This window comes from Sylvia atricapilla, chromosome 1, assembly GCF_009819655.1.
Source record: "Sylvia atricapilla isolate bSylAtr1 chromosome 1, bSylAtr1.pri, whole genome shotgun sequence".
NCBI classification, from domain to species: domain Eukaryota; kingdom Metazoa; phylum Chordata; class Aves; order Passeriformes; family Sylviidae; genus Sylvia; species Sylvia atricapilla.
This window is the reverse complement of record NC_089140.1, coordinates 146,265,970-146,290,701: the sequence shown is the minus strand read 5'-3', so window position 1 is coordinate 146,290,701 and position 24,732 is coordinate 146,265,970. Positions and strand designations below refer to the sequence as shown.

The window sequence follows — 24,732 nt, the reverse complement described above, 5'->3', positions numbered from 1 at the left end:
CTCTCCACACCATTAAATCATGAACTTGTAAATAGAGTAACCTTGGACATTATGACAGCCCAGAATTCCTACAAATACTCTGTTGAGTATCCTCTGTGTGATCAGTTAGGATGTCTGAACAGTAGAATGCTCATACACCTCTTCTCATATACATCAAGAAAAAAGCAATTTGGAACCTGCAGACAATTGTACAATGCAATGCTTGATTTTTTGTAAGATGAGAACATAATACCCAGAAAATCTTTGGTTTTTAACTGTCCTAAAAGTGCGTCTACATTCGAGTTATTTCACACCAGGACACGTTCCTACTGAACCTCCAGATGAATGTTATTTATCATGCTTTGGTTCATGTCACAGTGTAGTATTGAGGCACAAAAGCTCACTTCATTCAGACAACAAAAGGTCAGAAGAAACACTTAAGGACCAGACAGCTCCAATCACCTGGAGACTTAAGTTCATAAAATACCTTGAGTTGCAAGGGACCCCCAGGGATCATTTAAATCCAAATCCTGGCCCTCCACAAGAGGTCATCCCTAAAATCCTACCATGTGCCTGAGAGTACTGTCCATTTCTTGAACTCTTGAACTCAGCAAGGATTAGTGCTGTAACCATTTCTCTGGGGAGCCTGTTCTGGTGCCCAGACACACTCTGGGTGGTTTCATAGATGTGAACTAGGTTTGGTACAAACCGTAATTCCCAAAATACATACAGGAGCACTGTTAAGTCATCACCACCAAACATTGTACAAGAGACACCTCCAACTGGTCCCCAATACAGCCATGCTGGCTCCACTCAGACATTTACAAACTGCTGTCACTCTGACACATGCCTCAGGAAACTTTCCTTAGCTAGGTCCCAACACTTCCCAGATCTGACACAAATAAAGACTAACACTTGAGCAACATTTTCAGCAGTAAAAATAAACAGAAGTCAATGCATCTTGAGGATGCTTTGCTTTCTATACTATTCCTCTGATCACCAATAAAGACTGAAGAAATGTTCACTCAAGAGCTAAATCAGTTGGGAACTTCACACACAGAAACATCACCCCAAGTGCTCCAGAGTGCTTCCTAAGATAAGCTGGATTTTTTCAAGCAGTGTAATATTGCAAAGAAGTAAGGTTGGTTCTTACATGAGGAAGAGATGAAGGTATAAAGGACATCAGAAACCCATTACCTACACATATTCCAAACAGAGAGCACAAAATTGTACTGGAAACCAGACGTCATTTTATACAATGCTGCTTCCATACAATGGAAGCTGAGGTATACCCCAGAAAAAAAATACAGCTCATGTATCACTAGTATTGTGATAAAAATAAAGATACAAGATAAGCCTGTTAATTCTCTACACTAAACCAGGATTACAGGTGAAATACTGCATCTTCAAATTTATTAATTCTTAAACAAAACTGATACTCCATGTGTACCAAGAAAAAGGAAAAGGCACACATTCTACAGATTTTTATAATTATTTGTAGTCTGTGATATTTTGCATATGACTAGTAAAGCAAGAATAAGTTTCTCTTTTACTACAGGTCACATCTTGAGATTTGTGTGGACAGTTACAGATTCACCCAGTAACTGCCTGTATCAAAATGCAAAATATTTGACAATCAGCATTTCTTTCACAAAGGACATTAAGCAACATGATCTGACCAATATTGTACACTGTTCAGAATCATAAAACAGCTTGGGCTGGAAGAGACCTTAAATATCCAGTTCCAACTCCCCACAATGGGCAGGGACACCTTCACCAGCTTCCTCGGTTTTAGAGATAACATTTCTCATTCAATACTACCAAAATTCTCATAAAAAATAAAATACTAACAGGAATGAGGAACTTCTTGATTTCTTCCAATGCATGTCCCATTCTGGCATATGCTTCTGCAGGTGGAGCAAATACTTCAATTAAAACATGTAGGTCATCATTTAGGTGAAAGTACTTTGCCTCTCCACTTTTTCTCAACTCTTCCTCCTAGGAGATAAGAAAAAGATTGGGTTTACACATTCTTGTTTGAAACATTGTTATGCAAGTATTGAAGTTTCTCCAGAGGGATCTGCAAACACTGTTCACTCATGTTCAGGTGTCTACAACTGAAAAAGTAACATGAAGTAAGAGCCAACAGATCTTGCTAACATACAGAAACTGTAACACAAGGAGGAATGCTTCCAAGAGTTTCCCCAGGTGCACCAGTTTCACGAAGAGCACACTTTTCTTGAAAGTAACATCTACAGAAACAGGTTTGATCTAATATTCCACAAGAGTAACCTTCTTTTACCAACATTATTTCCATCACAGTATTACTATACTGCTTTGATACTTATTTTCTGTTCTCACTGAAGTTTTTATCCAGTGAGTGCGTCCTTCACAGAACCGTGCTATTTGGACATAAAGCTAACAGCATACGAGACGAGGAAAAAGGACATCAGCAAAAAGAGTTCACTAGCTCTTTCAGAAGCAAGCTTATTTCTTTCATCTTCCTTCACCCAACCCACTTCAATGACTGCAAAGCTGAGTTCAGTGGAGTAAAGCAGAGCTGTTCTCAAATACTGACATTCACATGCAAAATATTCACAGACTAAAAGGACATCACTTGCTTTTCTCCAACTGCCCCTTGCCCATGTGTACTTGACAGCTCCAAGGGATAAAATCATCACGAGAAAATACCTTCACTGCTTTACTAGATAACATTATATCAAATAATTAGCAGTCCTGTTGTCTAAAATACTAACAATCCCCTGCAGCTTCTTATATTTGGCAAGCACCAGGTAAGCACTTCACCATTTAGATGACTAAAATTGTAAATTGCAATGATAGCTGAAATCTTCTCTCCTGCACACCCCTAATTACAGGCTGAGGTTTATATGTGACAATCCATTTCTGCTTCTCATGGATAACATTCTTAACATGATTTGTGTTTCACTATGAAGATGTTTAAAAAAAAAATCAGCCTAGATCGCTGTCAGAGCACCAAGAGCAAGAACATTAAGAGGTCACTCAGCAGGATTAGACTCCGTCAGCAAGTCATTATTTTGTCAATGCAAATAAGTGATCTTAAAAATAGAAAGTAAGCTAATACAAACATCACAGCTCAAATATGTAGTTTTAATACAAACTGCTTCTCAGTTAAATACCTAGGAACAATTACTCAAAACATATGAGCCACAAGCACTGGAAGTTAGTTGAGATCCCCATATACTGTTTTTAGTATATACTTGCACCATGCATTCCCTGTCTTTTTCTAAAGAGGGAATTAAAAAAAAAATCACTGTGCAGTTAGTTTATGCAGAAAACAACACTAAGAAACTTCCTTTCTATGTTTCTCAAGAAAGTTGGCTAACAGCAATACACAATAGAAAAGTCACAATTTTCTGAGTAGGACCTGGTAAAAAAAGCATTTCAATCAGCAACTTTAACAAAACATACAGAATTTCAACGCAGGTTTTTTTAAGATCATTCCCACTACCAAACTTTTCAAGTCACTCTGTGCTTTTTCTGCTATGTTCACTTTTATTATTGTATGTTATTTTAGTTCTGTAACATGACTTGGCAATGCTTCCATTAATTCTCCATTCCTTGCAAGGCCAGAAGTTGAACTTTGATGATCCATGCAGGTACCTTCTAACTTGGGATAGACACTAAAACTTACAACAGCACACAAATGAAAATTAGCTCACTCACTGGCTACATCTCACAACCTCGGGAACACGTTAGCATTTCAGGGGTTTTTCTGTTTCCTATGAAGACCAACACAAAAGCTGCAACTTGTTCCCATTCCAGTATCCCTCTTTGACAGCAATTTAGCTCCCATAAAATTCTGCCTTCCATTACTTGGCATCTATTGGCTTGGTTTGCCCACTGCATGTGGAATCTTGGCTTGACTGGCCAAAGAGGGACATTAACCAATAATCAATATTGTGATCTCCTATGCTTTTTATTTGTTCCAATTTTCATTATAATGTTTGTTCCCCTCCTCAGAAATTTAAGGTAAGTAACAAAACTCCACTGACATACTCAGGCCTTACCTTTGTCTTGTCCCTCATAGAACCTTTTCCCAAAATAGACATTTTTGTCAGTGTTTCTTCCTGTAAACGCTTCAGAGAATTACCACGTGGGCCCAGAAGTTTTCCCACAAAGTTGAACTGTAAGAAAACAAAATAAAAAACCCAACACATAAACTTCATTGTTTTTTTATTGCAAATTAATGAGTAAATTAAGAGGGATATTTTGTTGAGACAACTTTTGGTCATGGGTACAAGTGATTGGATCATAAATTAAAAAACATTAAGTAAAATCATATAGTACAATTAATAGAAGGTCAGTGGCTCCAGCAACACAGAAGTATCTGAATTCAAGGATAATTTGGTGTCCACTAGAGCCTGCTAGATCAAGAGGAGCCTGTTGACAAAACCATCTTGCTCCAGCTAACAGGAGGCATTGTGCCCAAGGCTTTTGTCCTTCTGTCCTGCTGAGGAACTCCAACCATCCCAATACCTGCTGAAAGAGTGGCAAGATGAGCTACAGGCAACCCTGGAGACTCCCAGAATGCATGTGGGATAAATTCCTGACCCAGGTAAGAGACAGACCCACCAGAGGGGAGGCATTAATCGATCTGTTGGCCACCAAAGCAAACGAGCTCAATGGGGACATCAAGACTGGAGGCAGCAACCACACATTGAATATAGATCAGGGGTAAAGTTGGGCTGCTGAACTTTAGGAAAGCAGACTTCCAGCTCTTTGGGGTGTCAGTGAGTGGGATCCCCTGAGACTGCCCTCAGGGATGAGGGAGTAGAACAGAGCTGGTGAATCTTTAAGGAAGTCTTTCATTGATCACAAGAGCTAGAGATTCTCAGCAGCAAGAACTCAGGCAAGAGAGCAGCATCGCTGAGCAGGGACAGCGGGTCAAAGAAAAAGGCAAGAAACAAATGCACAGACAGTAGAAGTTAAGACAGGTCACCTGGGAGGAGTATAGAGATGAAATCCGATTGTGTGTCTACAAGCTGGGATAAGGAAGGCCCAAATGAAGCTGAAACTGAATCTGCCAAAGGACCCAAAGAGTAACAGAAAGGACTTCTCCAAGAGTCCCAACCAGAAAAGGAAAGTTAAAGAAGGTGTTACCCCTTACTCCCACTGATAAACCATGATGGAAAACTGGTTACAATAGATAAGAAGGTTGAGGTACTCAACTGAAGTGACACAATCACATTAAAAAGATAGTCTTAGGCAGAAATAAAGTGATGCTGAACAGCAAACAGGCTTAAGCTTTGTGGCCTCAGATTCATGAAACAGTTTGTAAGTTCTTTGCTTGTCCTTCTCCTACTGTGTCACTGAAGAGCCAAGATGGGCTGCCCTGGTCTCCCTGTTCACCTGGAGTTACTTGAAAGGACTCAACTATGTGGCAATGGCAGCCCCAAATCTCTTGTTGCTACTGGATGTGCTGATGGAACAAAGGCCCAGCTGCACTCACTCTACAACACACAAAGTCTAGAGCTCCAGTTCATTTCTTTCAGCTTTAGACAAAAAAGAAAGCAAGCATTAAAGGTCAGCTAAACATCAAAATATAAGTTTATTCCCCTTACTAGTTGTAAGTTCAATTCCCAATGCAGACCTGACATAACAATATTGAGAAAATGGCTTATGGATTACTATAGTCCACAGAACCTATTAAATTTAAGGCCTTGCATGAACCAGTCTTTTCTGAAATTATCAGGTCACATCAAGACATCCTCAGGGAATATCTTCAATGTTTCTTTTTTTATTAGAGTTGTCTATTTTTTTAATATAGTTCCTAAGACAGAGTCAAGAAAAATATTAATCAGAAAGATTGAGCAGATAGACATAGAATTTTCCTTTGCTGAGAATATTCAAGACTCAGGGCCACTAATGGGGTCCTGTGCAATTTAATTTAGAATCAGTATTTCAACAGAAGGTTGAGCATCTGAAGGTAGAAGTCTTCCCTAGAGATACCTTTTAACTTGGACTTCTGATTTTACTGTTTCTGAAGGTACAACTAAGGAAAGCAAACAAATTGAAACAATTTGTTACAAATTTCAACTTGGAGGAGTCAATTACTCCTTATTAAGGGTTTCCTTAAAGGAAGTCCATAGTTAAGCTCAATGTAAAGCTTTCACATAGTGGAACACTACCTCAGTTTTTCAAGCATTACTTAAGATTACTTATGTCTACTTATAATAGCCTTTTTAAGCCATTGGGAATAAAAATAAACACTCTTTACTGCAGCTATATTCTTTTAGTCAAAACCAAGTAGTTTAACATTGTGTAAGCCTAAAACTTGACCTACCAAAGTTTAATACTTCCAGAAGTTGTCATCTTTAAAAATCCATGAAATCTCTAGTGTCAAAGTCAGATATTACAGAAGCTATACAAGGACTGCACAGATGACATATTCTAGACACATTTAATGAACATGAAAGTGTATTGTCTGTATCCTGAGATCCACTGAACTATTCTTTTCTGTGCACGGTGGCTTCAAATATTTGATTTGACAAGTCTGAAGCATAAGAAACTTGTGTTGCAAGTTGAAATTCTGCTGATTTGAAAGCACAGTTCCTCTAGGTGTAGCCTGAAAGCACAAAGGTTAGTAAAATGTGGCTTACAATGGAGTCATCACAAAGCATTTTAGCTCCCACATAACAAAACTAACAGGCTTTGGAACATTTCAGTTGATTATTCCATAAATTTACAATATTGAAGGAATCCTTTCAGTAGAAAACAGATTTACTTTGAACAGGTACTGCATTTTCTTCAAACTACTGCTTTATCTCCCTTTTACATCAAATTGGAAACATCCAATCAAAGGCTTATTTTGAAATATTTCATAGATATAGAAACACTCAAAGTATCAGTCACTAAGTTACTATTATTACTTACACACTGCTTTCAATCAAATAGTAGAAGGACTCAAACCTAAAGGTACAAATCCAGCACACAGTAAAACAAATTTTAGTTACAAAATTAGCAAATCCTGTTTGTCTGCTGGTGTTACAGAGGCAAGTAAGCCTGGCAGATCCAGATTAGCTCTTACACCAGATTGCTTGCATACAAGTTGAATGGGTGCTTCCCATGTTCCACATTAAGTGTTTATTTTGCCCCAAGAGCACAAGAACAAAGAACAAATTCAGGTTTATTATTGAACTCAGGCTTATGAACTATCTCTGACTTACACTGGATAGCTGAACAGCTCTGCCTGAGTCAGACCAGTCACATTCACTAGTGCTGGATCAGGATCAGACATGCCAGACTCCTCTCTTTACTCACCCCCCTCAACACAGCACAATTACCTCCCAACTGCTATAAATACCAAAAAAAATACCCAATCACTAACTCACCTTCACCAGCTTCAGCTTAACACTGTATTAAAGCAGTAGCACTGCATTCCAGTGCAAGCTGGTGAAATTTTCAGTTTTACAGGACTGATGAATTCTTAAGAGTCAGCCATAAACATCATTCTATACTGGATCATCTTTGTCAATTCAGGAATTGTCTCTGCACTAACACAGCTTCTAATGTATTAAGTACCAATAAACTATGGACCATGGCATATAAAAGAGGAGATAAAGTCCTCAACCCAAATTTGCTTCTAGACCAGCTCTGAGGGATTTGGCAAATATGGGACCTCAAGCTAAATTACAAGCATCTTTGCAAAAACAATATCAAGATTCAGATTAACAGATCTGGGAGAAAATAATTACATAAAATGGGAAAAATTAGCTACACTTCTAACCAGGTAATACTCTGCTATTGATAAATGGTAACCTCCGAACAAAATATCATCTGATAATACACTCATTTGAGCAAAAGGATGCAAGGTTTGAGAGGTGTTCTTTTTCCTAAAATCTATGATTACTGAAAGCACATCCTCCTGTACCTGTGGTTTACTTTGTGGGTAAAGACACCATGCAGTGCAACAGCCATTCCTCCAGTTCCTGGCATATGGGAGGAATTGACTTGACCATGGTGTCCATTAGCTGGCAAATACTGGTTAATTGTACTGAAAGAGTATATCTGTTTTCCTTCTACAGATTATATTAAAGTCTGTAACAAAAATCCCCAATTTAAAATACATCTCAAATAGAAAACATCCTTCATAATAGAAACAACAAAAAATGATTATAAGGTTTTTGCTTTAAGTTTTTTTCTTGTCTTGGATGTTCATAAATTCCCATTTTAAGAAACATTTTCTCAGTTATCATACAATGGAGATTATGGGCATTACTGTTCAGCACTCACTTCTTCGGAATCATCATTCCTGAAACATTGTTTCCTGAAAACATTTCTGGAGAAACAGTTACAAAGAACATTGATAGAACATGATATTCTCTCCAGAATCACTTGATCTTTTATCTACTATAAGAATTATAACAAACAAACAAAAAAAAAGCACCAACTAATGCAAGTGCCACAGCATTTTAAATGTATATATTACAGAAAAGGGGATATAATAGAAAAAATAATCCTTGTTTATCCCCAACCAAGGCAAGTCTACTAAGAATGCTTCATCCAGCTTAAAATACTTAGTGAAAGTATAAATGCTAGACCAAATGCTTTCCTGTAAAGCTTTAAGCACTCCATTGTTATTAAAGCCATAGAAAGCTTCCTTGACATATTAGTTTCCTGCAATGGTTTCTCTGTGACAGGGTCACTAGGAAAAAAAAAAGTTAATACAAGATTCAGAGCACTTTCCCTTAGAATGACCTGAAACAAGGCAAACTTCAAGGTTTTTCCTTTCTGAGAGAGAAAGCTTCTATAGATAGGTAAGTGCCTCAAGCATCTATGTTACACCACAAACTACTCTCTTTCATGTAACATGGTAATAGGTCTTTAAACATTCATTCATAGCAGAAAGCTTGGTCAATTTTACTGTTAAATTGCTCAAAAGTTATCCCTGCTATTACAATGGATGCTTTTTCCTCCACACCACTTGTGGTTATGCAACCACATTTTCTCATTTCTGCTTTAAGAAATCCTTAGAGCTGAGCTATTCTGAAAAATTGCTTTCTAACTAGTCATGTGATTAAGATATTAATCTTTCCATGACTTTACATAACAGCAGATATATTGTATATGACAATGACATTTTAAAACAGGTATTTTCACTTCAAAAGTTGAGCTAAAAGGCTTAAATGGATGCCAGCTCCACAACTAAATATATTTTCTCAAAAATTACTGGAAGTATCAATTTGGGGTACAACAAACATTTCTTCTTAACTTTTGAGATTTACCCAGTATTTAAGCGTAGATCTGTGAGCAACTTTTAAAATGGTAGCCTCTCAAAATAGAAGTAATTATTCTCCACAGTTTTGACCCATCTCATGGAAAACTATCATGATTCCTTTCACCATCCACTGAAGCTGTTTTTTTCACCTAATTCAGAACACCCAAGTTCAGCAAACTGTCAAAGCAAAATCAGGGTTCTAAGACTAATCTGCTTCACAATGCACATTCATTAAATGTATGGGAGGGGGATAACACCCTCCTGCCTCACAAGTACCCAATAAAACTCTTAAACACCTTTTACACGTGACGGCTCCTCATAGCAGTGTTGGGACAGAAACAGAGAGTCCCTCCACCAACACAACCACATCAGGACCTCCCTTGAGTGGCCAGCTCACTTTTATGCCTTTAAGTCTGTGAAAACTTGAAGATTATTTTCAAGCACAAAACACAACAGAAACACAAGTTTAAGGGTCACATTTTCAAACAAGACCCAGAGTCAGTTAAGTTATTCAGCTGATCAAACAGCAAGTCACTCTAACCTCAGTGTCCTAAGCTGACAAGATCTCATCCCACTACCTGCAATTTACACATCCAGCATCTGCATGGACTCCCATCTATAGGTAACTTTATTTCAAAATCAGTTCTAACTCAAAGTTGCCCCTATTCCTATAAGGTTGCATAAAAGCTCAAACTCCCTAATCCTTACTTGTAGTAGATGTCCCAGTTACAACAGGATTGCAGACAGCATTACCAAAGCTTATTCAAGCTTCACCTAAATACCTCAGATTAATTTCCGTATCACAGCACTTCAAGTCTCTTGAAGGCATCTGCAGAGCTGGACCAGATCGAAAATCTCTAAGACTCTGCACAGTCATATTTTGAAAATATGTGACTAGGCCTGCAATCTATAGAGGAGTTTCCACAAGACTTTGTCTTACCTGTCACCATATAAAGACATATTAAATCAGGGACTTTTTTTAAAGGAGTCTGTTGTTCCTTTCTAATAACAAAAGGAAATTTATTCAAATGCAGAGCCAGCCTCAAGGAGAAACTGAGCATAACTCCTGGGACTAACCACTTTGAGTTATTTCACAGCACAGACAAAATTCAGGTTGTCTTGGTTATTCTATCAGCTTCTATCAAGGTCAAGATCTGGAAAAAAACACATTTAGACCAATTATCTGTAGCATGAGATTAAACATGTTAACTAACGCTGCCAAGGGTTGAGTACAACAGAAGTCCCCAGTTAAAGGACAAATCTATAGAGTATCACAGAAAGAATCAAGAGCTCTTAAGTAGGAGGCAAGTTAAGCACATCACCAGGAACACTCAGCTATTTGTGCACTACGCTAAAGACCAGCAACTCAATTTTTTTTCATGGTAAGCAAAGATGCACAAAAAAGTGCAATAGATACTTTTGAATGTGAGGTCTACTAGATTCTTTTCCAACAGAAAACCAGCTCCTCTGCACTTTAGTTGAAGAGTTGCTGAAGCACTTAACCTGTCACCTTCCAGGGCTGTCAGAGGCAACTGCACAGGACCCAGCCATGGGCTCATGAGAATGTGTCTGACAGGACAGGAAATGTGAGCAAGCATTACCATGCCAGGCTGATCTGATCAGAGCCTGAGCTGCCTGACCTGTGTTGAGGCTATTATGATTTATTCAAGGAGTCAGAATTACAGAAAAGTTTTAAAGAAGGAAAAGGAAATGTAATATACTTTTCAGGTCTAGCAAGCTGTCTTGCTAGGGGGCAGGGCACTGACGGGTTGTTTTAGTTCACAGCCCTCTTTTATAACAAAATTAGGATAGGATTAATGAAATATCAATATACGCAAACAGCAGAGGCATCTTTCTTTCACAGAGCCATCCCTGGCAAATATAAACAAAGGAAATAGTTTCTGTTGGCAAAAATCACTTATATTTGTGGTTAGTTTCATTTCCATCTATTTAACCCTGTTAAGGATTTAACAATTTTAATAACTTGGGTTTTTTGATCTAGTTTAAAAGAAGACCATTTATTTAGGGGACTGCACACACAGACAGAACAGCAGTACTGGGGCACAGAGCATTTATGTGAAACACCATTTCAGGTTTTTATGAGGACCACAATATTTTTTGTTAAGTTCCACAGTAGAGACTCACAGAAAGGTATAGCATGGAAGAGACCTTAAAGATCCAGTTCCAATCTCCCTGCCATGGGCAGGGACACCTTCCACTTTATCAGGTGGCTCAAAGCCCATCCAGCCTGGCCTTGAACATTTCCAGGGATGAAGCATCCACAACTTCTCTAGATAACTATACCAGATGCCTCATTGCTCTTCTAGTGAGGAACTTCTTTCTACTATCTAATCTAAACCTCTCCTCTTTCAATTTAAAGCAATCCCCACTTGTCTAACCACTCCATGCTCTTGTAAGAAGTCACTTTCCAGCTCTTTCGTAAGCCCCCTTTAGGTACTGGAAGGTCTCCCTGGAGTCTTCTCCAACTCTCACCTCCCATCTTCCTAGCAGAGGTGCTCCAGCCCCAGTCATCTTAACGACCTCCTCTAGACTTCTTCCAACAGGCCCACATCCAAAGCACACCTTTGGTTTCAGGGCTGCCAGAGCACATTTTGAGCTCCTGTTGAGCTTCTCTTCCACCAGCACCCCAAGTCATCCTCCTCAGGGCTGCCCTTGCTCCATTCTCTGCCCAGCCTGTATTTCTGTCTGGAATTGCCCCAACCCACAGGGATCACCTTGCACGTGGCTCTGCTGAACTTCATGAGCTCTGCACAGCCCCACCACTCCAATCTCTCAAGGCTCCTCTGGATGCCATCCTGTCTCTCCAGTGTGTGCCAACTGCACCACACAGCTCAGTGTCAGTGAACTTACAGAGGGTGCACTCAGTGTCACTATCCATGTCACCAAAGATGTCAAACAGTGAGAGTCCCAGTACCAGCCCCGAAGGAATGCCATTTGTCATTGATCACTACTTGGACACTAAACCACTGACCACAACTCTGAGTATAATAATCCCTTACCCACCAAGTGGTCCAACCATTAAGTCCATTATCTCTGCAGTTTAGAGACAAGAGTGACACATGAGACAGTGTCAAATACTTTCTTTGCAGAAATCCATGTAGATGACATCACTTGCTTTTCCCCCTTATCTACCAACCCTGTAACCCTATCAAAGGAGTTCACCAGTTTTGTCAGGCACAACTTGTCCTTAGTGAAGCCACCTTGGCTGTCACCAGTCAGACAACATGGATAAATATCCAACACGAGCACTCTACATACATCTCGAGAATCAAGATGATTGAAACAACTCCATATCTACCCCACACATCTCTAACTTCTGAGCCCTTCTCTGAACACAGGAAATAGAACTAGGATCAGCACTTCAAAAATTTATTAATGCAAAAAGACTTTGTTTTCCCATGTACAGGCATTTAAAACTCATGTCACTTACTGCAGACATATGCCAGGATAAGGGTCTTAGTTTGCCACCTTGAAGCTATGTAACTTCAAACAATGTATCATAATTTACTAGATCTCAGAAACAAAACCACAAGTCTGGTTCTAATACCAAGCAATAGCAAATTGCAGTGACTAGTTGTGGTTTAAGGCAGGTGCTTTTCAGAGATATCAAGAGTACCTATCACAATTCTGAACTGATACCTTCCAGACTACACCTATACAGTGAGAAATCTTAGTTCATTCTGACTCTACAGAATCTTTAACGAGCAACCTTTAACAAATATCCCTCTATATTTAATAAAAAAACATTTCTAAGAGAAGTTGATCCCCCAAATATTGTGGTAAAAATATTCTTCAGTATCTAGGGTTTTATTCACCCTGTCAGAAGAGGAAAGTTATGTGAATAGAGAACAGTATTTTGATATCTGTGGAGCAGTCCCAGTGGAGATGCAGGAACTCGTATGATAAGTCTGTTCTGCACAGCTATTTTATTTTGCACCCCTAGATCTGCCGGGACCTCAGTTCAGGATTCTTTCCATAGCACACACTCTAGTTCAGTGTCTTGATGGGTCAGAAGTACTGATCAAACAGCAGAGCATCTCTAGCCATTCAAAATACAGCAAGGGCTTTCCTACTAACTACCCTAAATAAATTCAGTGTTAAGTCCTATAAAGAAAGTTGACATGAGATAAAGAAGCATGAATATCTTTCAGAAGACAGTGTTTCCCTTTTTAACAGCCTTTCTTGTCCTGTATGCTTGTATATGTTTTATGTTTCTGTATGCTTGTATATAGCTCTATTTGGTCACAAAGATGACTTAAGTCAGAGTTCCAAAGAGGTGACCACAGCCTTGCACTCACTCAAAGTATATTTCATGAAACTTTGAACAGCAGCAAAGAAATCCCTGCAAGTTACCTTACACAGGCCTGTGAGAAAAACACTGATACGGTGCAGAAAAAAAAGTCAACTATAAACAGTTTTCCTAAACAGGAGGAGCGAATGGTGATTTTTTTCCTCCATGAACAGAAAGTCTTGAAATTTCTAGTGGGAAAAGAACCCCATTGCAAACAAATTAAAAAAATGTTAATCTGATTGTCATAACATTAACCTTAAAATTATAAGCAGCACCAAAATAAAAAAGTTCCACAGCCTACTAAATGTTGCATAAATGCTTCCAGGCAGCAATATTTTAGTGCAAGATAATACTTGGCAGTAAAGAAGTGTTAAGAATTCATAGTGGGCAAAGATATTAATGAAACAGTCTCTACCCCTACAGAACAGACTGCATAATTTAGCAGTCAAGCTATAATTCATTCAAGAATAACAATGGCTGGAACTTCAGAGGATGAGAAGAACATTTACACAACTAGTTCCTTAATGGTGCATTTTAAGCTGCACTTCCAGCTACAATAAAAAAAGTTTCAAAGCCTGGCATCAGACTCAACTTCAAAATTTGTTTTTCCTTTTGATATTCTGAAGAGGAGGAGCCTGCCATCCCAAATACATGTTTCAATCCATTTGCTCTCAACATACTATTTCGTGTGAATAGCACCACTTTCCTGCATGCTTATTCCAACAAGAATCACTTCTGCCTTAGAGCTCCTATAGAACAGATTGCAGAACAGTAGTGAATGGTAATAGTTTTAAATGTTACATTAAAAAATAGTTAAGACACTAGTGAAAGGTCTTTTGTAAGAACTTATATTTATCAAATATGAAAATCTGGCTTACCTTAGGGAATTGTTTTACTGGAATCAGAACTTTTTGTCCCAACTTCATATTCTTATTGATGACTACATCAATATACTTCTCTTCTTCCTTTCCTTCCCCTTTTTGGAATTTTTCAATTTCTGTTAAAGAAAAAAGTTATTTTTCCAGTTAAATGCAACAATATAAAAGCTCGGAATCTTCAAATTAAATATAAATAAATTTCAAAGCTAATATAGTAGCTCGTATGGCATACAAATGACATATTGTGTAATTAATACATGTAATTGGTTATACAAGGCCAATAGGGTAAAGCATGTTTCCCTTTTTTGATATTCATGTTTATATCAGCCCCTTGAATTAGCATTGCAAACACTGTACTCACTTAACTCTTATGATACATTTTTGATATGGCTCAAGTAGTGAGGACTATACCTAGATACATTTGAGCATGTTTAAATTAACAAACATAGTTAATATTCAACAATTTTATTCCTCTACTATAAATAAAGTATAGAGTTTTAATGGCTGCTTTCTACAGTGCACTTAGGAACAAATATCAAGTTAATCTTTCGGAATTTCAGGAATGCAATTGCGGCACATAGATCAAACCCAAAAATCTGAGATTAGTGTTATACCAACAATGACATTATTAGGAATAGGATTTAGAAATTCAAACCCTGGCTTGCATGACTCTATTCATTCCAAAGATGCACATAAAACTGACTCCTGATTATACTTTTCTCCAAATATTGACCCTCTAGTGTGCTAATGAAAAACTGCAGATTTCATTTCATTAGAGAAGATTCATGAGAAGCATACAGGGAGGCAAAGTGAAGCACTTTTGAGGTATTTGCTGGATTGGGTCCATCTTGCTGGGGACTGCAGCATTAAAGCTGTTAGCAGGCACCAAAATCCAACTCATTTCACAAGTGCCACAGAAATTCTTCAATGGGAATTTAGCATTTGTCCTTCACAAGCACCTCCATATATCTTGTTAATTTGTCACAACAACAAACACCCTTCTCTACTTGACCACTAGAAATTAGGGACACTCATCAAGACCTTGCAGTTTCTTTAATGGGAATGTGATCTTATGCCAAGAAGAGACTGCAATAAAAACTCAAACACAAAGAAACCTATCAAAAATGTAGAAGAAACCAGCCTTTAGTACACTTTTAAAGACAACCTGGTTTGAAATTAGGTCCAATGAAAAAAAAACAGAATAAACCAACAAATTTCTAACTATGGAAAAAAATCCATTCATTATTAGCAGACTTTTAATTTAATACCAATCCATTTCCATTAAGCACTACAGAAATTAAAATGCCAAGGTACTTTTAGTAACTAAAACTTATCCTCCATGCAAGTTTCACTAACAGAAAATAAACAATGTATCCAAGTTACTGTTCAGTGACTGAAAACTAAGTCAAACCAGCTTCAGACTAAAGGCTTTTTGAAGGAAAAGAATTCCACAGCTGTACTTTCAAAACTTCTTCTCAAGTCTCTATGAGAGTTTTTGATTCCTATGGATTTTAGCAAGGTAAAAATTCAAAATGCCACATTGCAGACTAGAGAATTACAGGCAATTAAACAGATGTAAAGTTACATCAGTTTAATTTGGAACTCATTTCCAGATGAAATTAAGACCAAAATTTTATAGGGTGTGATATTCCCACTCAGGTATCAGGTGACTGGCAACTTTTAGAAGTCAGTTCTGCAAATATCACATTCAGGTGTAAAAGCATAATATTATCACAGCATTCAAATACAGATATACATTTAACACCCCTCTTTCTTCATATAAAAAGGGCAGTAGTGACAAAGCTCTTTGATTTCTATTGAAAAACAAAACTAGGTACTTAGAGGATTTTCTATTTTACAAGTAAAAAACACAACCCCAATTTTTAAGGCTGCTGTTGGTATTGCACTATTAGCATAAACACTCAAAGCTTAAAACTGATCAGAACTCTGCTGTTCTTTAGCAATATTTTACACCATGAAATGCTGATTATTAAAATTGTCATAAAAATGCATCCATTTGTTATGACTGAAGCAAATGCAGTCGCAACAAAATGTGATATGATGTGATTTAGTATTGATTTTAAATGTTAGGACTAAAATTTGTTCGAAGTCAGAGAAGCACAGTACAACTGCATTCAATATTAAATTCAATTTATGCATTTTGCTGTGTTTTTTTGTGACAGAGTAGTGCACAAAGATTTCCAGGTAGTTCAAATGATTTAGGTCTCATACAAGACCTTTCCGAGTTCTCAGTCACCATAATTAATGTTACAAAAAAGGACTTTATCTTGAAAAATCTAAACATAAAAAAATGAAAGTACCTTTAACAGGTAAAGGTAAAAATTTGATTTCTCTTGTTGAGTTACAAACTGTACCCCCAAATGCACAGCATGGCATAGACTGAAATCTCCCTCCCACCCACCTGAAAGTGAGAACCACAAATTTATGAATCAACAGTAGTTTAAGGAACTTCCTAGAAATTGCCAAGAAATACTACACCTGGAAATTATTTGTTTCAGACACCTCAGATGCACTTAAAATGCACTTGAAGAGTTAAGCACAGAGTTCTACCTCAGTAACATTCTTCAGCTGAGCCAGCTGCATAAATTCCTTAAGAGATCAATACATTGCTAATTGTATTTCCTAAATACTTTAGCTTAGAGAAGTTACTTGAATTAAGTATTTGAAGGATTTGGTCGCAACAATGTGATTAATGCTAAATATGCTCATAATATGGGACTAAATTGAGCTAATAAAAACCACAAAAAGGCCATTCTTTTTTTGCTTTAGCAGATACTGAACTTCAAAGTCACTGAAATAATTATTAAAAGAAACATTATTTACTCCAAAAATCAGTTTTCCTACCCCAAGTATCTACATGCTTTATTGAACATTTTAAGCAAAAAACCTTTATTCTTTTACTTGCACTGTTTAAACAACTTTCTTTTTGCTTGAAGAAGCTACTGAAACCCTTAATAGGCTGTAAATCAGCTCTCAGCAAAACAGATCACAATTTCCCCCATTTGTTCTAAAGACAAATTACTGTACTAACAAACAGCTATAACCCATTGCCAAAGCAGTACAAAGTAAGATTAAGTAACTTTTTCCTGTTATAGTAATGTTAATCAAAATTATGACTTTCTGCCTCTTCATTGCTATTGTTAAAGACTTTAGTTTTGTATGAAGGAAGTCCAGTCTTTTATTTCTTTGAACTTTAAATCTAAGAAGAACGGGAAATTCAGCTAAGCATTAGAAATTTATCCATATCCACGTAGCTCTTGCAATATCATTCACAGACATCAAGTTTTAGATAATTAGGGAAAAATGATGCCAGATCACACAGGAAATCCAATCAGTTTTTCAAGGTCAAATGGATAGGAAGATTTGCCTTTTCTTAATCCTTAGATTACTGCACTGCTTAGCTATATGAAGCAATGCCATTTCCTCAATCACAAACAGTAAATAAACATGTGATTAAAGCTTCCCATAATGCTAGAGATTAAAATCTCATGTTCTCAGACCAAGGATGCAGCTAATGCAACAGGAATTTAACTGCATGCAGTAATAACTGCATGGATTTTTTCCTTTACATTTAATCATGGCAGAGATCTAAGCAATGATTATTCCTCAGTTAATTCACCAAATAACAGTGGTAGATACATCAGATAATGATGAAGTAGAATTGTTTCACATTATTCTTCAGTTAGAATTAATCTTCCTGGGACAGAACCACAATCCAGGATTCCAGCTCCCTCAGCTAAACCAATATAAATACTTGTGTTTAATGCTGAGCAAAGTAAAGTCCTATTTGTCTGAAGTAAATCAATTTAATAAATATAAGATTGAATGGCAACCTCAAAGTAAACAAATGTTTACTACATTTGTCCTTAAGGCAATATTTCCTTTACACAAGATCAGGAGAAGCAGAAAACAGGTCAATTTGCCTACAAATCCTTAAAAAAAATTCTACTATATTTCCTGAGATTCAGATGTATTACCAAACATCCTATTATATCCACATTTTTTTACTACCAAACTTGTACTAACTTTTTCCTACTTCAATTAGAAGAACAAGTGCAAAATGCAAGGCTCATTCAAGGATATCCACATGATCATGGTTTATGAGAACAAGGCATTGATGGAACTGCACTGCAATTGCACTAGAAGTAGTTTCCACATTCATTTTTGATAGTGAAAATATTCTAAGAATTACATTATCCTTTAAAGAGACTTCTAAATCAAGTGGGTTTGAAAATTACTGACATTATACAATAGAAGTAATAGATTTTGCTTTATTTGTGCAAATTTATTGCCTTGTATCTAGGAAAAGGATGCAGCAAAATTTAGACTGACTCAATCAAGCACATTATACAACTACAGAAGCACAGCCCACTAACAATAATGTGAATTCTCAGTGAATTCTCAAACCTTCACAGTTGACTTTGAAAAATCACATCCTCCTCAATTCATGAAGCTCTTAGGTCAAAGGGAAGGCTAAGTATCTTTACATATTTCCCTTCTTAGTTCTTGAAAACTCACTGCTTTTGAGTGCTGGAGACAGAACACTGAGCTGGATGGCCATCTCCTCTGGCAGCATGATTCCTTTTGGTTTCACATCAGGAAAAAAAAAAAAAAATCAAAGTTATGGTACTACAGAAAACTGACCTTGATTTATTAGTTTCCATTTTATGAAGACTCCCGTTAAGGAACACATTCATGCTTTGGTAAGAGACAAGGTCCCAGAAGAAAAGGAGGACTCCAAGTCAGTTGTAGCAGAATTTCAGAAAAAAGACATTAGTTTTTCCTTAGTGGACAAAACCTGACAATATCAGCATTCCAAACTGTTTATTTGGAAATTTTCACTTAGGCAAAACCCATAATTTAACTGAGAAGACACATTTTAAGAATACCTATCCTTAAAAAAATATTACAACTTTCTCAATGAAGCCAAGTCATAGGAAGTTTGCTGTGCCAAATGCTGACTAAATGCCCACAGTCCTTCCAGGAGCTCTGTACAACCAGGGTACAGTACCAAGATGGTGAACCCAATTACGATCCTAAGTTTGATTAAACTGATGAGCTTAATTGTTTTAGAAAAACAGTCTTGATTGTGCTTCAGATTATACATTTTTTACTCTGGACTGCTTTATTACCTGTTCTACTACAGGATGATTAAAAGTTGTTTGAATCAGCACCTCTCCAACCAGCATGTCTCATCTTTTGAGCTGAAAACAGTACTGCACAGCATGAACTTGAAAAAGAATCACATCAAGGCTTTAATATAACTCAAAAAGATTGCTGAAATAAACCCCACAGATTTCCTTATAACAGCCTCTAAGAGACCTACTACTTACTCCCTGTCCTCTTGAACTGCATGAAGCTGGACAACCTCCCCAATTTTTGCACTGAACAGAAGAGGCAACCTTAGCCTGCTACTTTTGAGTATCTTAAAAAAGTGTCTAGCATACTCTAGTTTGCTTCAAAGCAGTTTCTCTGTGTAGACATTGACAAAAAATGCAGAATTTCCCAATTTCAACTGTATATAAAGCACCCAAATCCCCCAGAAAAACACAGAAGTTCAGCAACTAAACACTGTCTGATATGAGTAAATACTTAGTCAAATATCCCTTTTTCCACCCTCTAAGATAATTCCAAAGTAAACACTAATTAGTGTATCTGTATTTAAAAAGTGAAAATTAGAGAACTAAAGCAATCAAGCAAACAAAAGTAACCTCAAAATACTTAAAATAAGGAAACTAAATATATGCAAAATGGCAACATTTGGACTCATCCTGAGTGGGTCTAAAACACAAATTAAAAAATGCAAAAGATTTTTTGGTTTTTAATGCTGTTGCTCTATTACTGCATCCACCCCCAGTCCTTTAAGAGCCTCAGAAAACTTTACCTATTCTCCTCAGCCAACATTTTAATCCTTTAAAAAGTCTTTTTAAAAATCTCAAGTTTTGCATCCGTAATAGGTCCTAATTCTGAACCAACATAGAAAGTAATGCATTAAGAGCATGAATTGTGCATAAAAAACCACACTAATTTGTTTCAACTAATGTGCATTATTACAATAGTTGAATTCTGAATAACTGTCTTTCATATGCCACCTTAATTTTGTAAAAGGAACTGACAATGAACCTAATTTCAATTTACAATAAAATAAGCAGTTCATGCTAGAATGATGTCTACAGCATTCAGAATCCTCAAATTAATAATAATATCCCTGTTGAAGGACTCAAACCAATCTTTATTTAAATTGCATTCACAGGCATTTTAAGTTCTATTTTACAGTCTAAGTACTACTATCTGCGCTGATCTAAAAATACATTTCAGTCACCAATATGACAAATATTTTGAATTAGCTTTTTTATTTAGGCAATTCAAAACTAATTGAACACCTATTCCCTTCACATCAAAAATGACTTCACTAAAATCTGTTTAGACTGATTAGTATTAGCAGTAAGGTAGGAAGTACCACAGTAGGAACTGTCAAAATCATGTATAAGGTGTTAATAGATGCTTAATCAGTCTTGCTCAGGAAGAAAACAAGAGGTATACACAGACATCAGTACCATATCCTCAACCTACTCCACTGAAAATTATTTCATTTTGAAGACAACTTATAACAAAATTATAAAGTCAGCTGTATGATTTACCTACTGTACATTTACCTACAGCAGATCTTTCTTTAAGCATGAATATTTTAAAATTATCAAGGTCAGGGAGCCACTAACTACAAAATGTCAAATCATGTTTTCTGTAACTTAAAAATAAAATGCAAATTACAGAGCATCTTATACTACTTGGTGCAAGTAGGACTCAGGCAAAATGAAGTGAATATTCTCTATCAAGAGTCCTTACAAGCAGCTGTTCCACCTTTCTCAATTACGTGTATGACCTACAGACAGGTAGCTCTTACACAAGATTTCACTCGACATTTTGGTGAGACATCAAGAAGGGTCTATAATCTTTCTTCCTTATGCACACAGCACTGCAGAGCACTACAAACATTCTGGGACTCCTCTGACAACTTTCACAAGAAAACACCCAAGTCACATCTGAACTGAAAAATGAATACCAACTGCTGCTCTCAATATGCAAATATCACATTTTAAACTATTGCCAAGGTGAAGCAGTAGCCAAAGCGCATCCAGTTGCTGACCCTTAAAACAGACAGACTTGAGCACTATTAAGACCACACTTGAAGGCACTGGCAAAGACTGCAGTCTAAGAAACTGCCAGCAGATTAACAAACCATATTTAATACTAGAAGATAGCTATGCTAGCAAAACACATCCCTGTGTTTTGTATAATTGATAGTTACACAAGTAAGTGTATAGTTGTTTACTTAGCATTATGCAAGATTTATGTAGCCATCAACAAGATAAACTGTTATCTTCTACTTCTCCAAAAACCATTTTTAGGCAACTAGAGCTTTGCCAGGAGCCTCCATCCCAATGACAGAAGGCCAAGGTAGAGAGCCTCACACTCTGGCAATCCTTAATTCAGTAATATCCCACTGATAATTACCAGTAAAAAGCAACTCACATCTTCCGTAAGTCACAATTTACTTGAAATCCTCACTAAAGCAGAAGTTTCAGGAAACACCCACAATTACTGAAGGATCTGGCTGATGTCATCAAGAGGCCACTGTTTTTGTATGGCCGTAAGGTCACTGATGACTGAGGCAAAGCAAGTATCAGTCCTATCTTCAAGACCAGGGAGGAGGAGCTGGGCCACCACAGCCTGGTAAAACTCACCTCGATCTCTTGGAAGGTGATGTAGTAAACAGCTCCTGAAAACCTTTCCCAAGCACAGAAAGATGAGAGCAGTTGGCACAAGTTTATGGCAGGGAAGCCACACACACTAAACAGTGCTATGAACAATATTAGATGAGACAAGAGCTGATGTGCCCACCCCATCTGTAGTAGGGCTTCTCATAAGCCTCCCACCCCCATACTCACATGGACTGATGAGGCACAGGATAGACACATGGACCATGAGGCAGGCAAAACTGACCCACCTGGCTCAAAGGACTCTGTCAGGGGCACTACAACCAGGCCAGATAGGGGCCAGCCATCAGTGGCGAAGCTCTGAGGGTCAGTGATAGTTAACACCTTCATCAATGACCCGGCTGATGGCACAGAGTGCAGTTTCAGCAGCTTTACACATAACAGAAAACTGAGCAATTCAAACACCAGAGGGTTGTGATGACACTCCGAAGTGCCTCGAAGAGGAGAAGGAATGGGCTGCAGCAGTCCTATGCAGTTCAAAGAGAAGTGCAAAGTCCTGTGCCTGTGGAGAAATAACCCATGCAAGAGAATGGCCTGGAAACTAAACAGCCAGAAAGCAGCTTTGCAGAAAAAGACCTGAAGGTCAAACAAGCTGAACACCAGCCAGGAAGCTGCACTTGCAAAGGCCACCAGCACCTGGGCTGCACCAGAACAGCACTGCCAGCACTTTGGCAGTGGTGATCCTTCCTCTCATGGAATTTCTAGTAAGCTTCTTGATTTCTGCTGCTTTGCTGAAGAATTCTGAGATCATTTTTTTAAGGAAAGATTTGTTTGATCTTTGATGCTTTAAAAAAATACTAGTTCTAATAAACTCTTCCCCCAGCCACAGATTTATGTCTCTTGAAATACTGGAGCATAGAAAGCCATGATTTGTTACCTGAAAGCACAGGAGAAATTAATGTTATTCATTCATCATAAGAATGCTAAAGCAGTCCATAGAAACAGCTATGGACAGGTCCAGAGTAGAGCAGTCCTTTGTTTTCTCTCTTCATTGTGCATGGCTGAAAACACACACAGCATGCAGCTCTTCCCACTGCTTCCCAGAATGCTACATTGTCCAAAACACATTTTCTGTCCAATAAAACCTTGTCAGTGTCCGTATTTCACGCAGAGTTAGGGAAAGGAACAGAGAAAGCTACTGCAAGTATCTATATAATGTTTTTGAATTCTTGTATTTAATTCAGTGACATTTAGAGTAAGCACCAGACACTGCTGACTTAAACTCACATCTGCTGATCCTACATAAGCTCTACTAGAAAGTATAACCTTAATTTTACTACAGAATTGATAAAAAAATCTATATATTCCATGGCATTGCACTGATCAAGTGAAATCAGAAAGTGAATGCAATCACTGCTTAGAGCCTCTAAAAGACGAACCACTGAAAACAGTATACACTGGAGTAACCTTCATGTATAATCTCTTGTTTCAACCTACTGTTTGTAATTTTTCTCATATTGCTAATTTTTAAGACAAGTTTCCTGGTCCTTTGATGCAAATTTTTCAGAATCCTGTGACTGCCATGTCTGAAACTTTGTTTTACTAAAGCAGGAACTATTGATGTTCAAGCAAGCTGTGAAAAAGTAATCCTGTGTAGAAAGAACACAAAATCACACAACCAGGTGGATGTCAAAGCTCATAAAATAGATGAGTTGTATATTGCTCTGTAAAACAACAACAAAAAAATCCCACTTTAAGAATGTGTTCATAATATTTATGAAAAATGTAACAACCTAAAGCCTCCTAAACCATTTTTGCATTCTGATTCCCAGATGTAGGAAACAAATGTATGGACATTAGTTGGCACATGTAAAAGAAAAGGGACTAATTCCAACACACCATCCTGGATTAGGTTAACACAACCCTAGTCCTCTAATCTCAAAGCCAGGTTCGATGGGCTTTGAGCAAGCTGGTCCTGTGGAAGGTGTCCCTGCCCACGGCAGGGCAGACTGGAACCAGGATGACCTTTAAGGTCCTTCCAACCCAAACCACTTCATGAGTCCTTCAGAAGGTCATCACCTGCAGTGTCAGCAAATAAAAGAGGCAAAGCACCATTTTTGACAAAATTATTGTAGGCAGTACTTCTCCATTTTTTCCCCCATTACAGTCCTGGGCTGCAGTAATGTAACTTGTCAGGAAAAATGCACGAAGGCAGCCTGCACATCTACTGCCCTATGGGAAAGCACAGCTTAAAGAAATTTGTGCAGTAATTTTATGTATGAGCCTCAACATGAATTGGATGTTAAAAACTTCTAGCATCCAAGTTAAAAATTAACTAGCAGAGTGATAACATTAATTACAATCCCTTCCACATGCTCAATAGCAGGCAAATCCAAATTACTTTCTGTGTATGAAGACACATATTACATAGAATTAATGCATATTGTTACTACATTCAATTTTTTTCCCAAATATTTTGCTATCAAACTTACTCTCATGAAATTAGTTTAACCACTTCACTGAATTGTAGAACAAGATCAGACTCCCCTAGAAGTGTTATAAACT

The 24,732-nt window shown here is 37.5% G+C and overlaps 1 protein-coding gene across 2 annotated transcripts in view; it reads right to left on the bottom strand.

Annotated features, from left to right (window-relative positions):
• Positions 1 to 24,732, bottom strand: part of KHDRBS3 (KH RNA binding domain containing, signal transduction associated 3) — a 90,411-nt gene that overhangs the window by 50,007 nt on the left and 15,672 nt on the right. For both annotated transcript variants that reach the window (XR_010745443.1, XM_066336520.1), the window contains exons 2-4: positions 14,429 to 14,547; positions 4,029 to 4,145; positions 1,831 to 1,977 (exon numbers count right to left, since the gene is read on the bottom strand). Coding sequence is in view for 1 of the 2 variants with exons in the window: in XM_066336520.1 (XP_066192617.1) it covers positions 1,831 to 1,977; positions 4,029 to 4,145; positions 14,429 to 14,547 (383 nt within the window). In the remaining variant the exon portion in view is untranslated. The remainder of the gene's footprint in view (positions 1 to 1,830; positions 1,978 to 4,028; positions 4,146 to 14,428; positions 14,548 to 24,732) is intronic.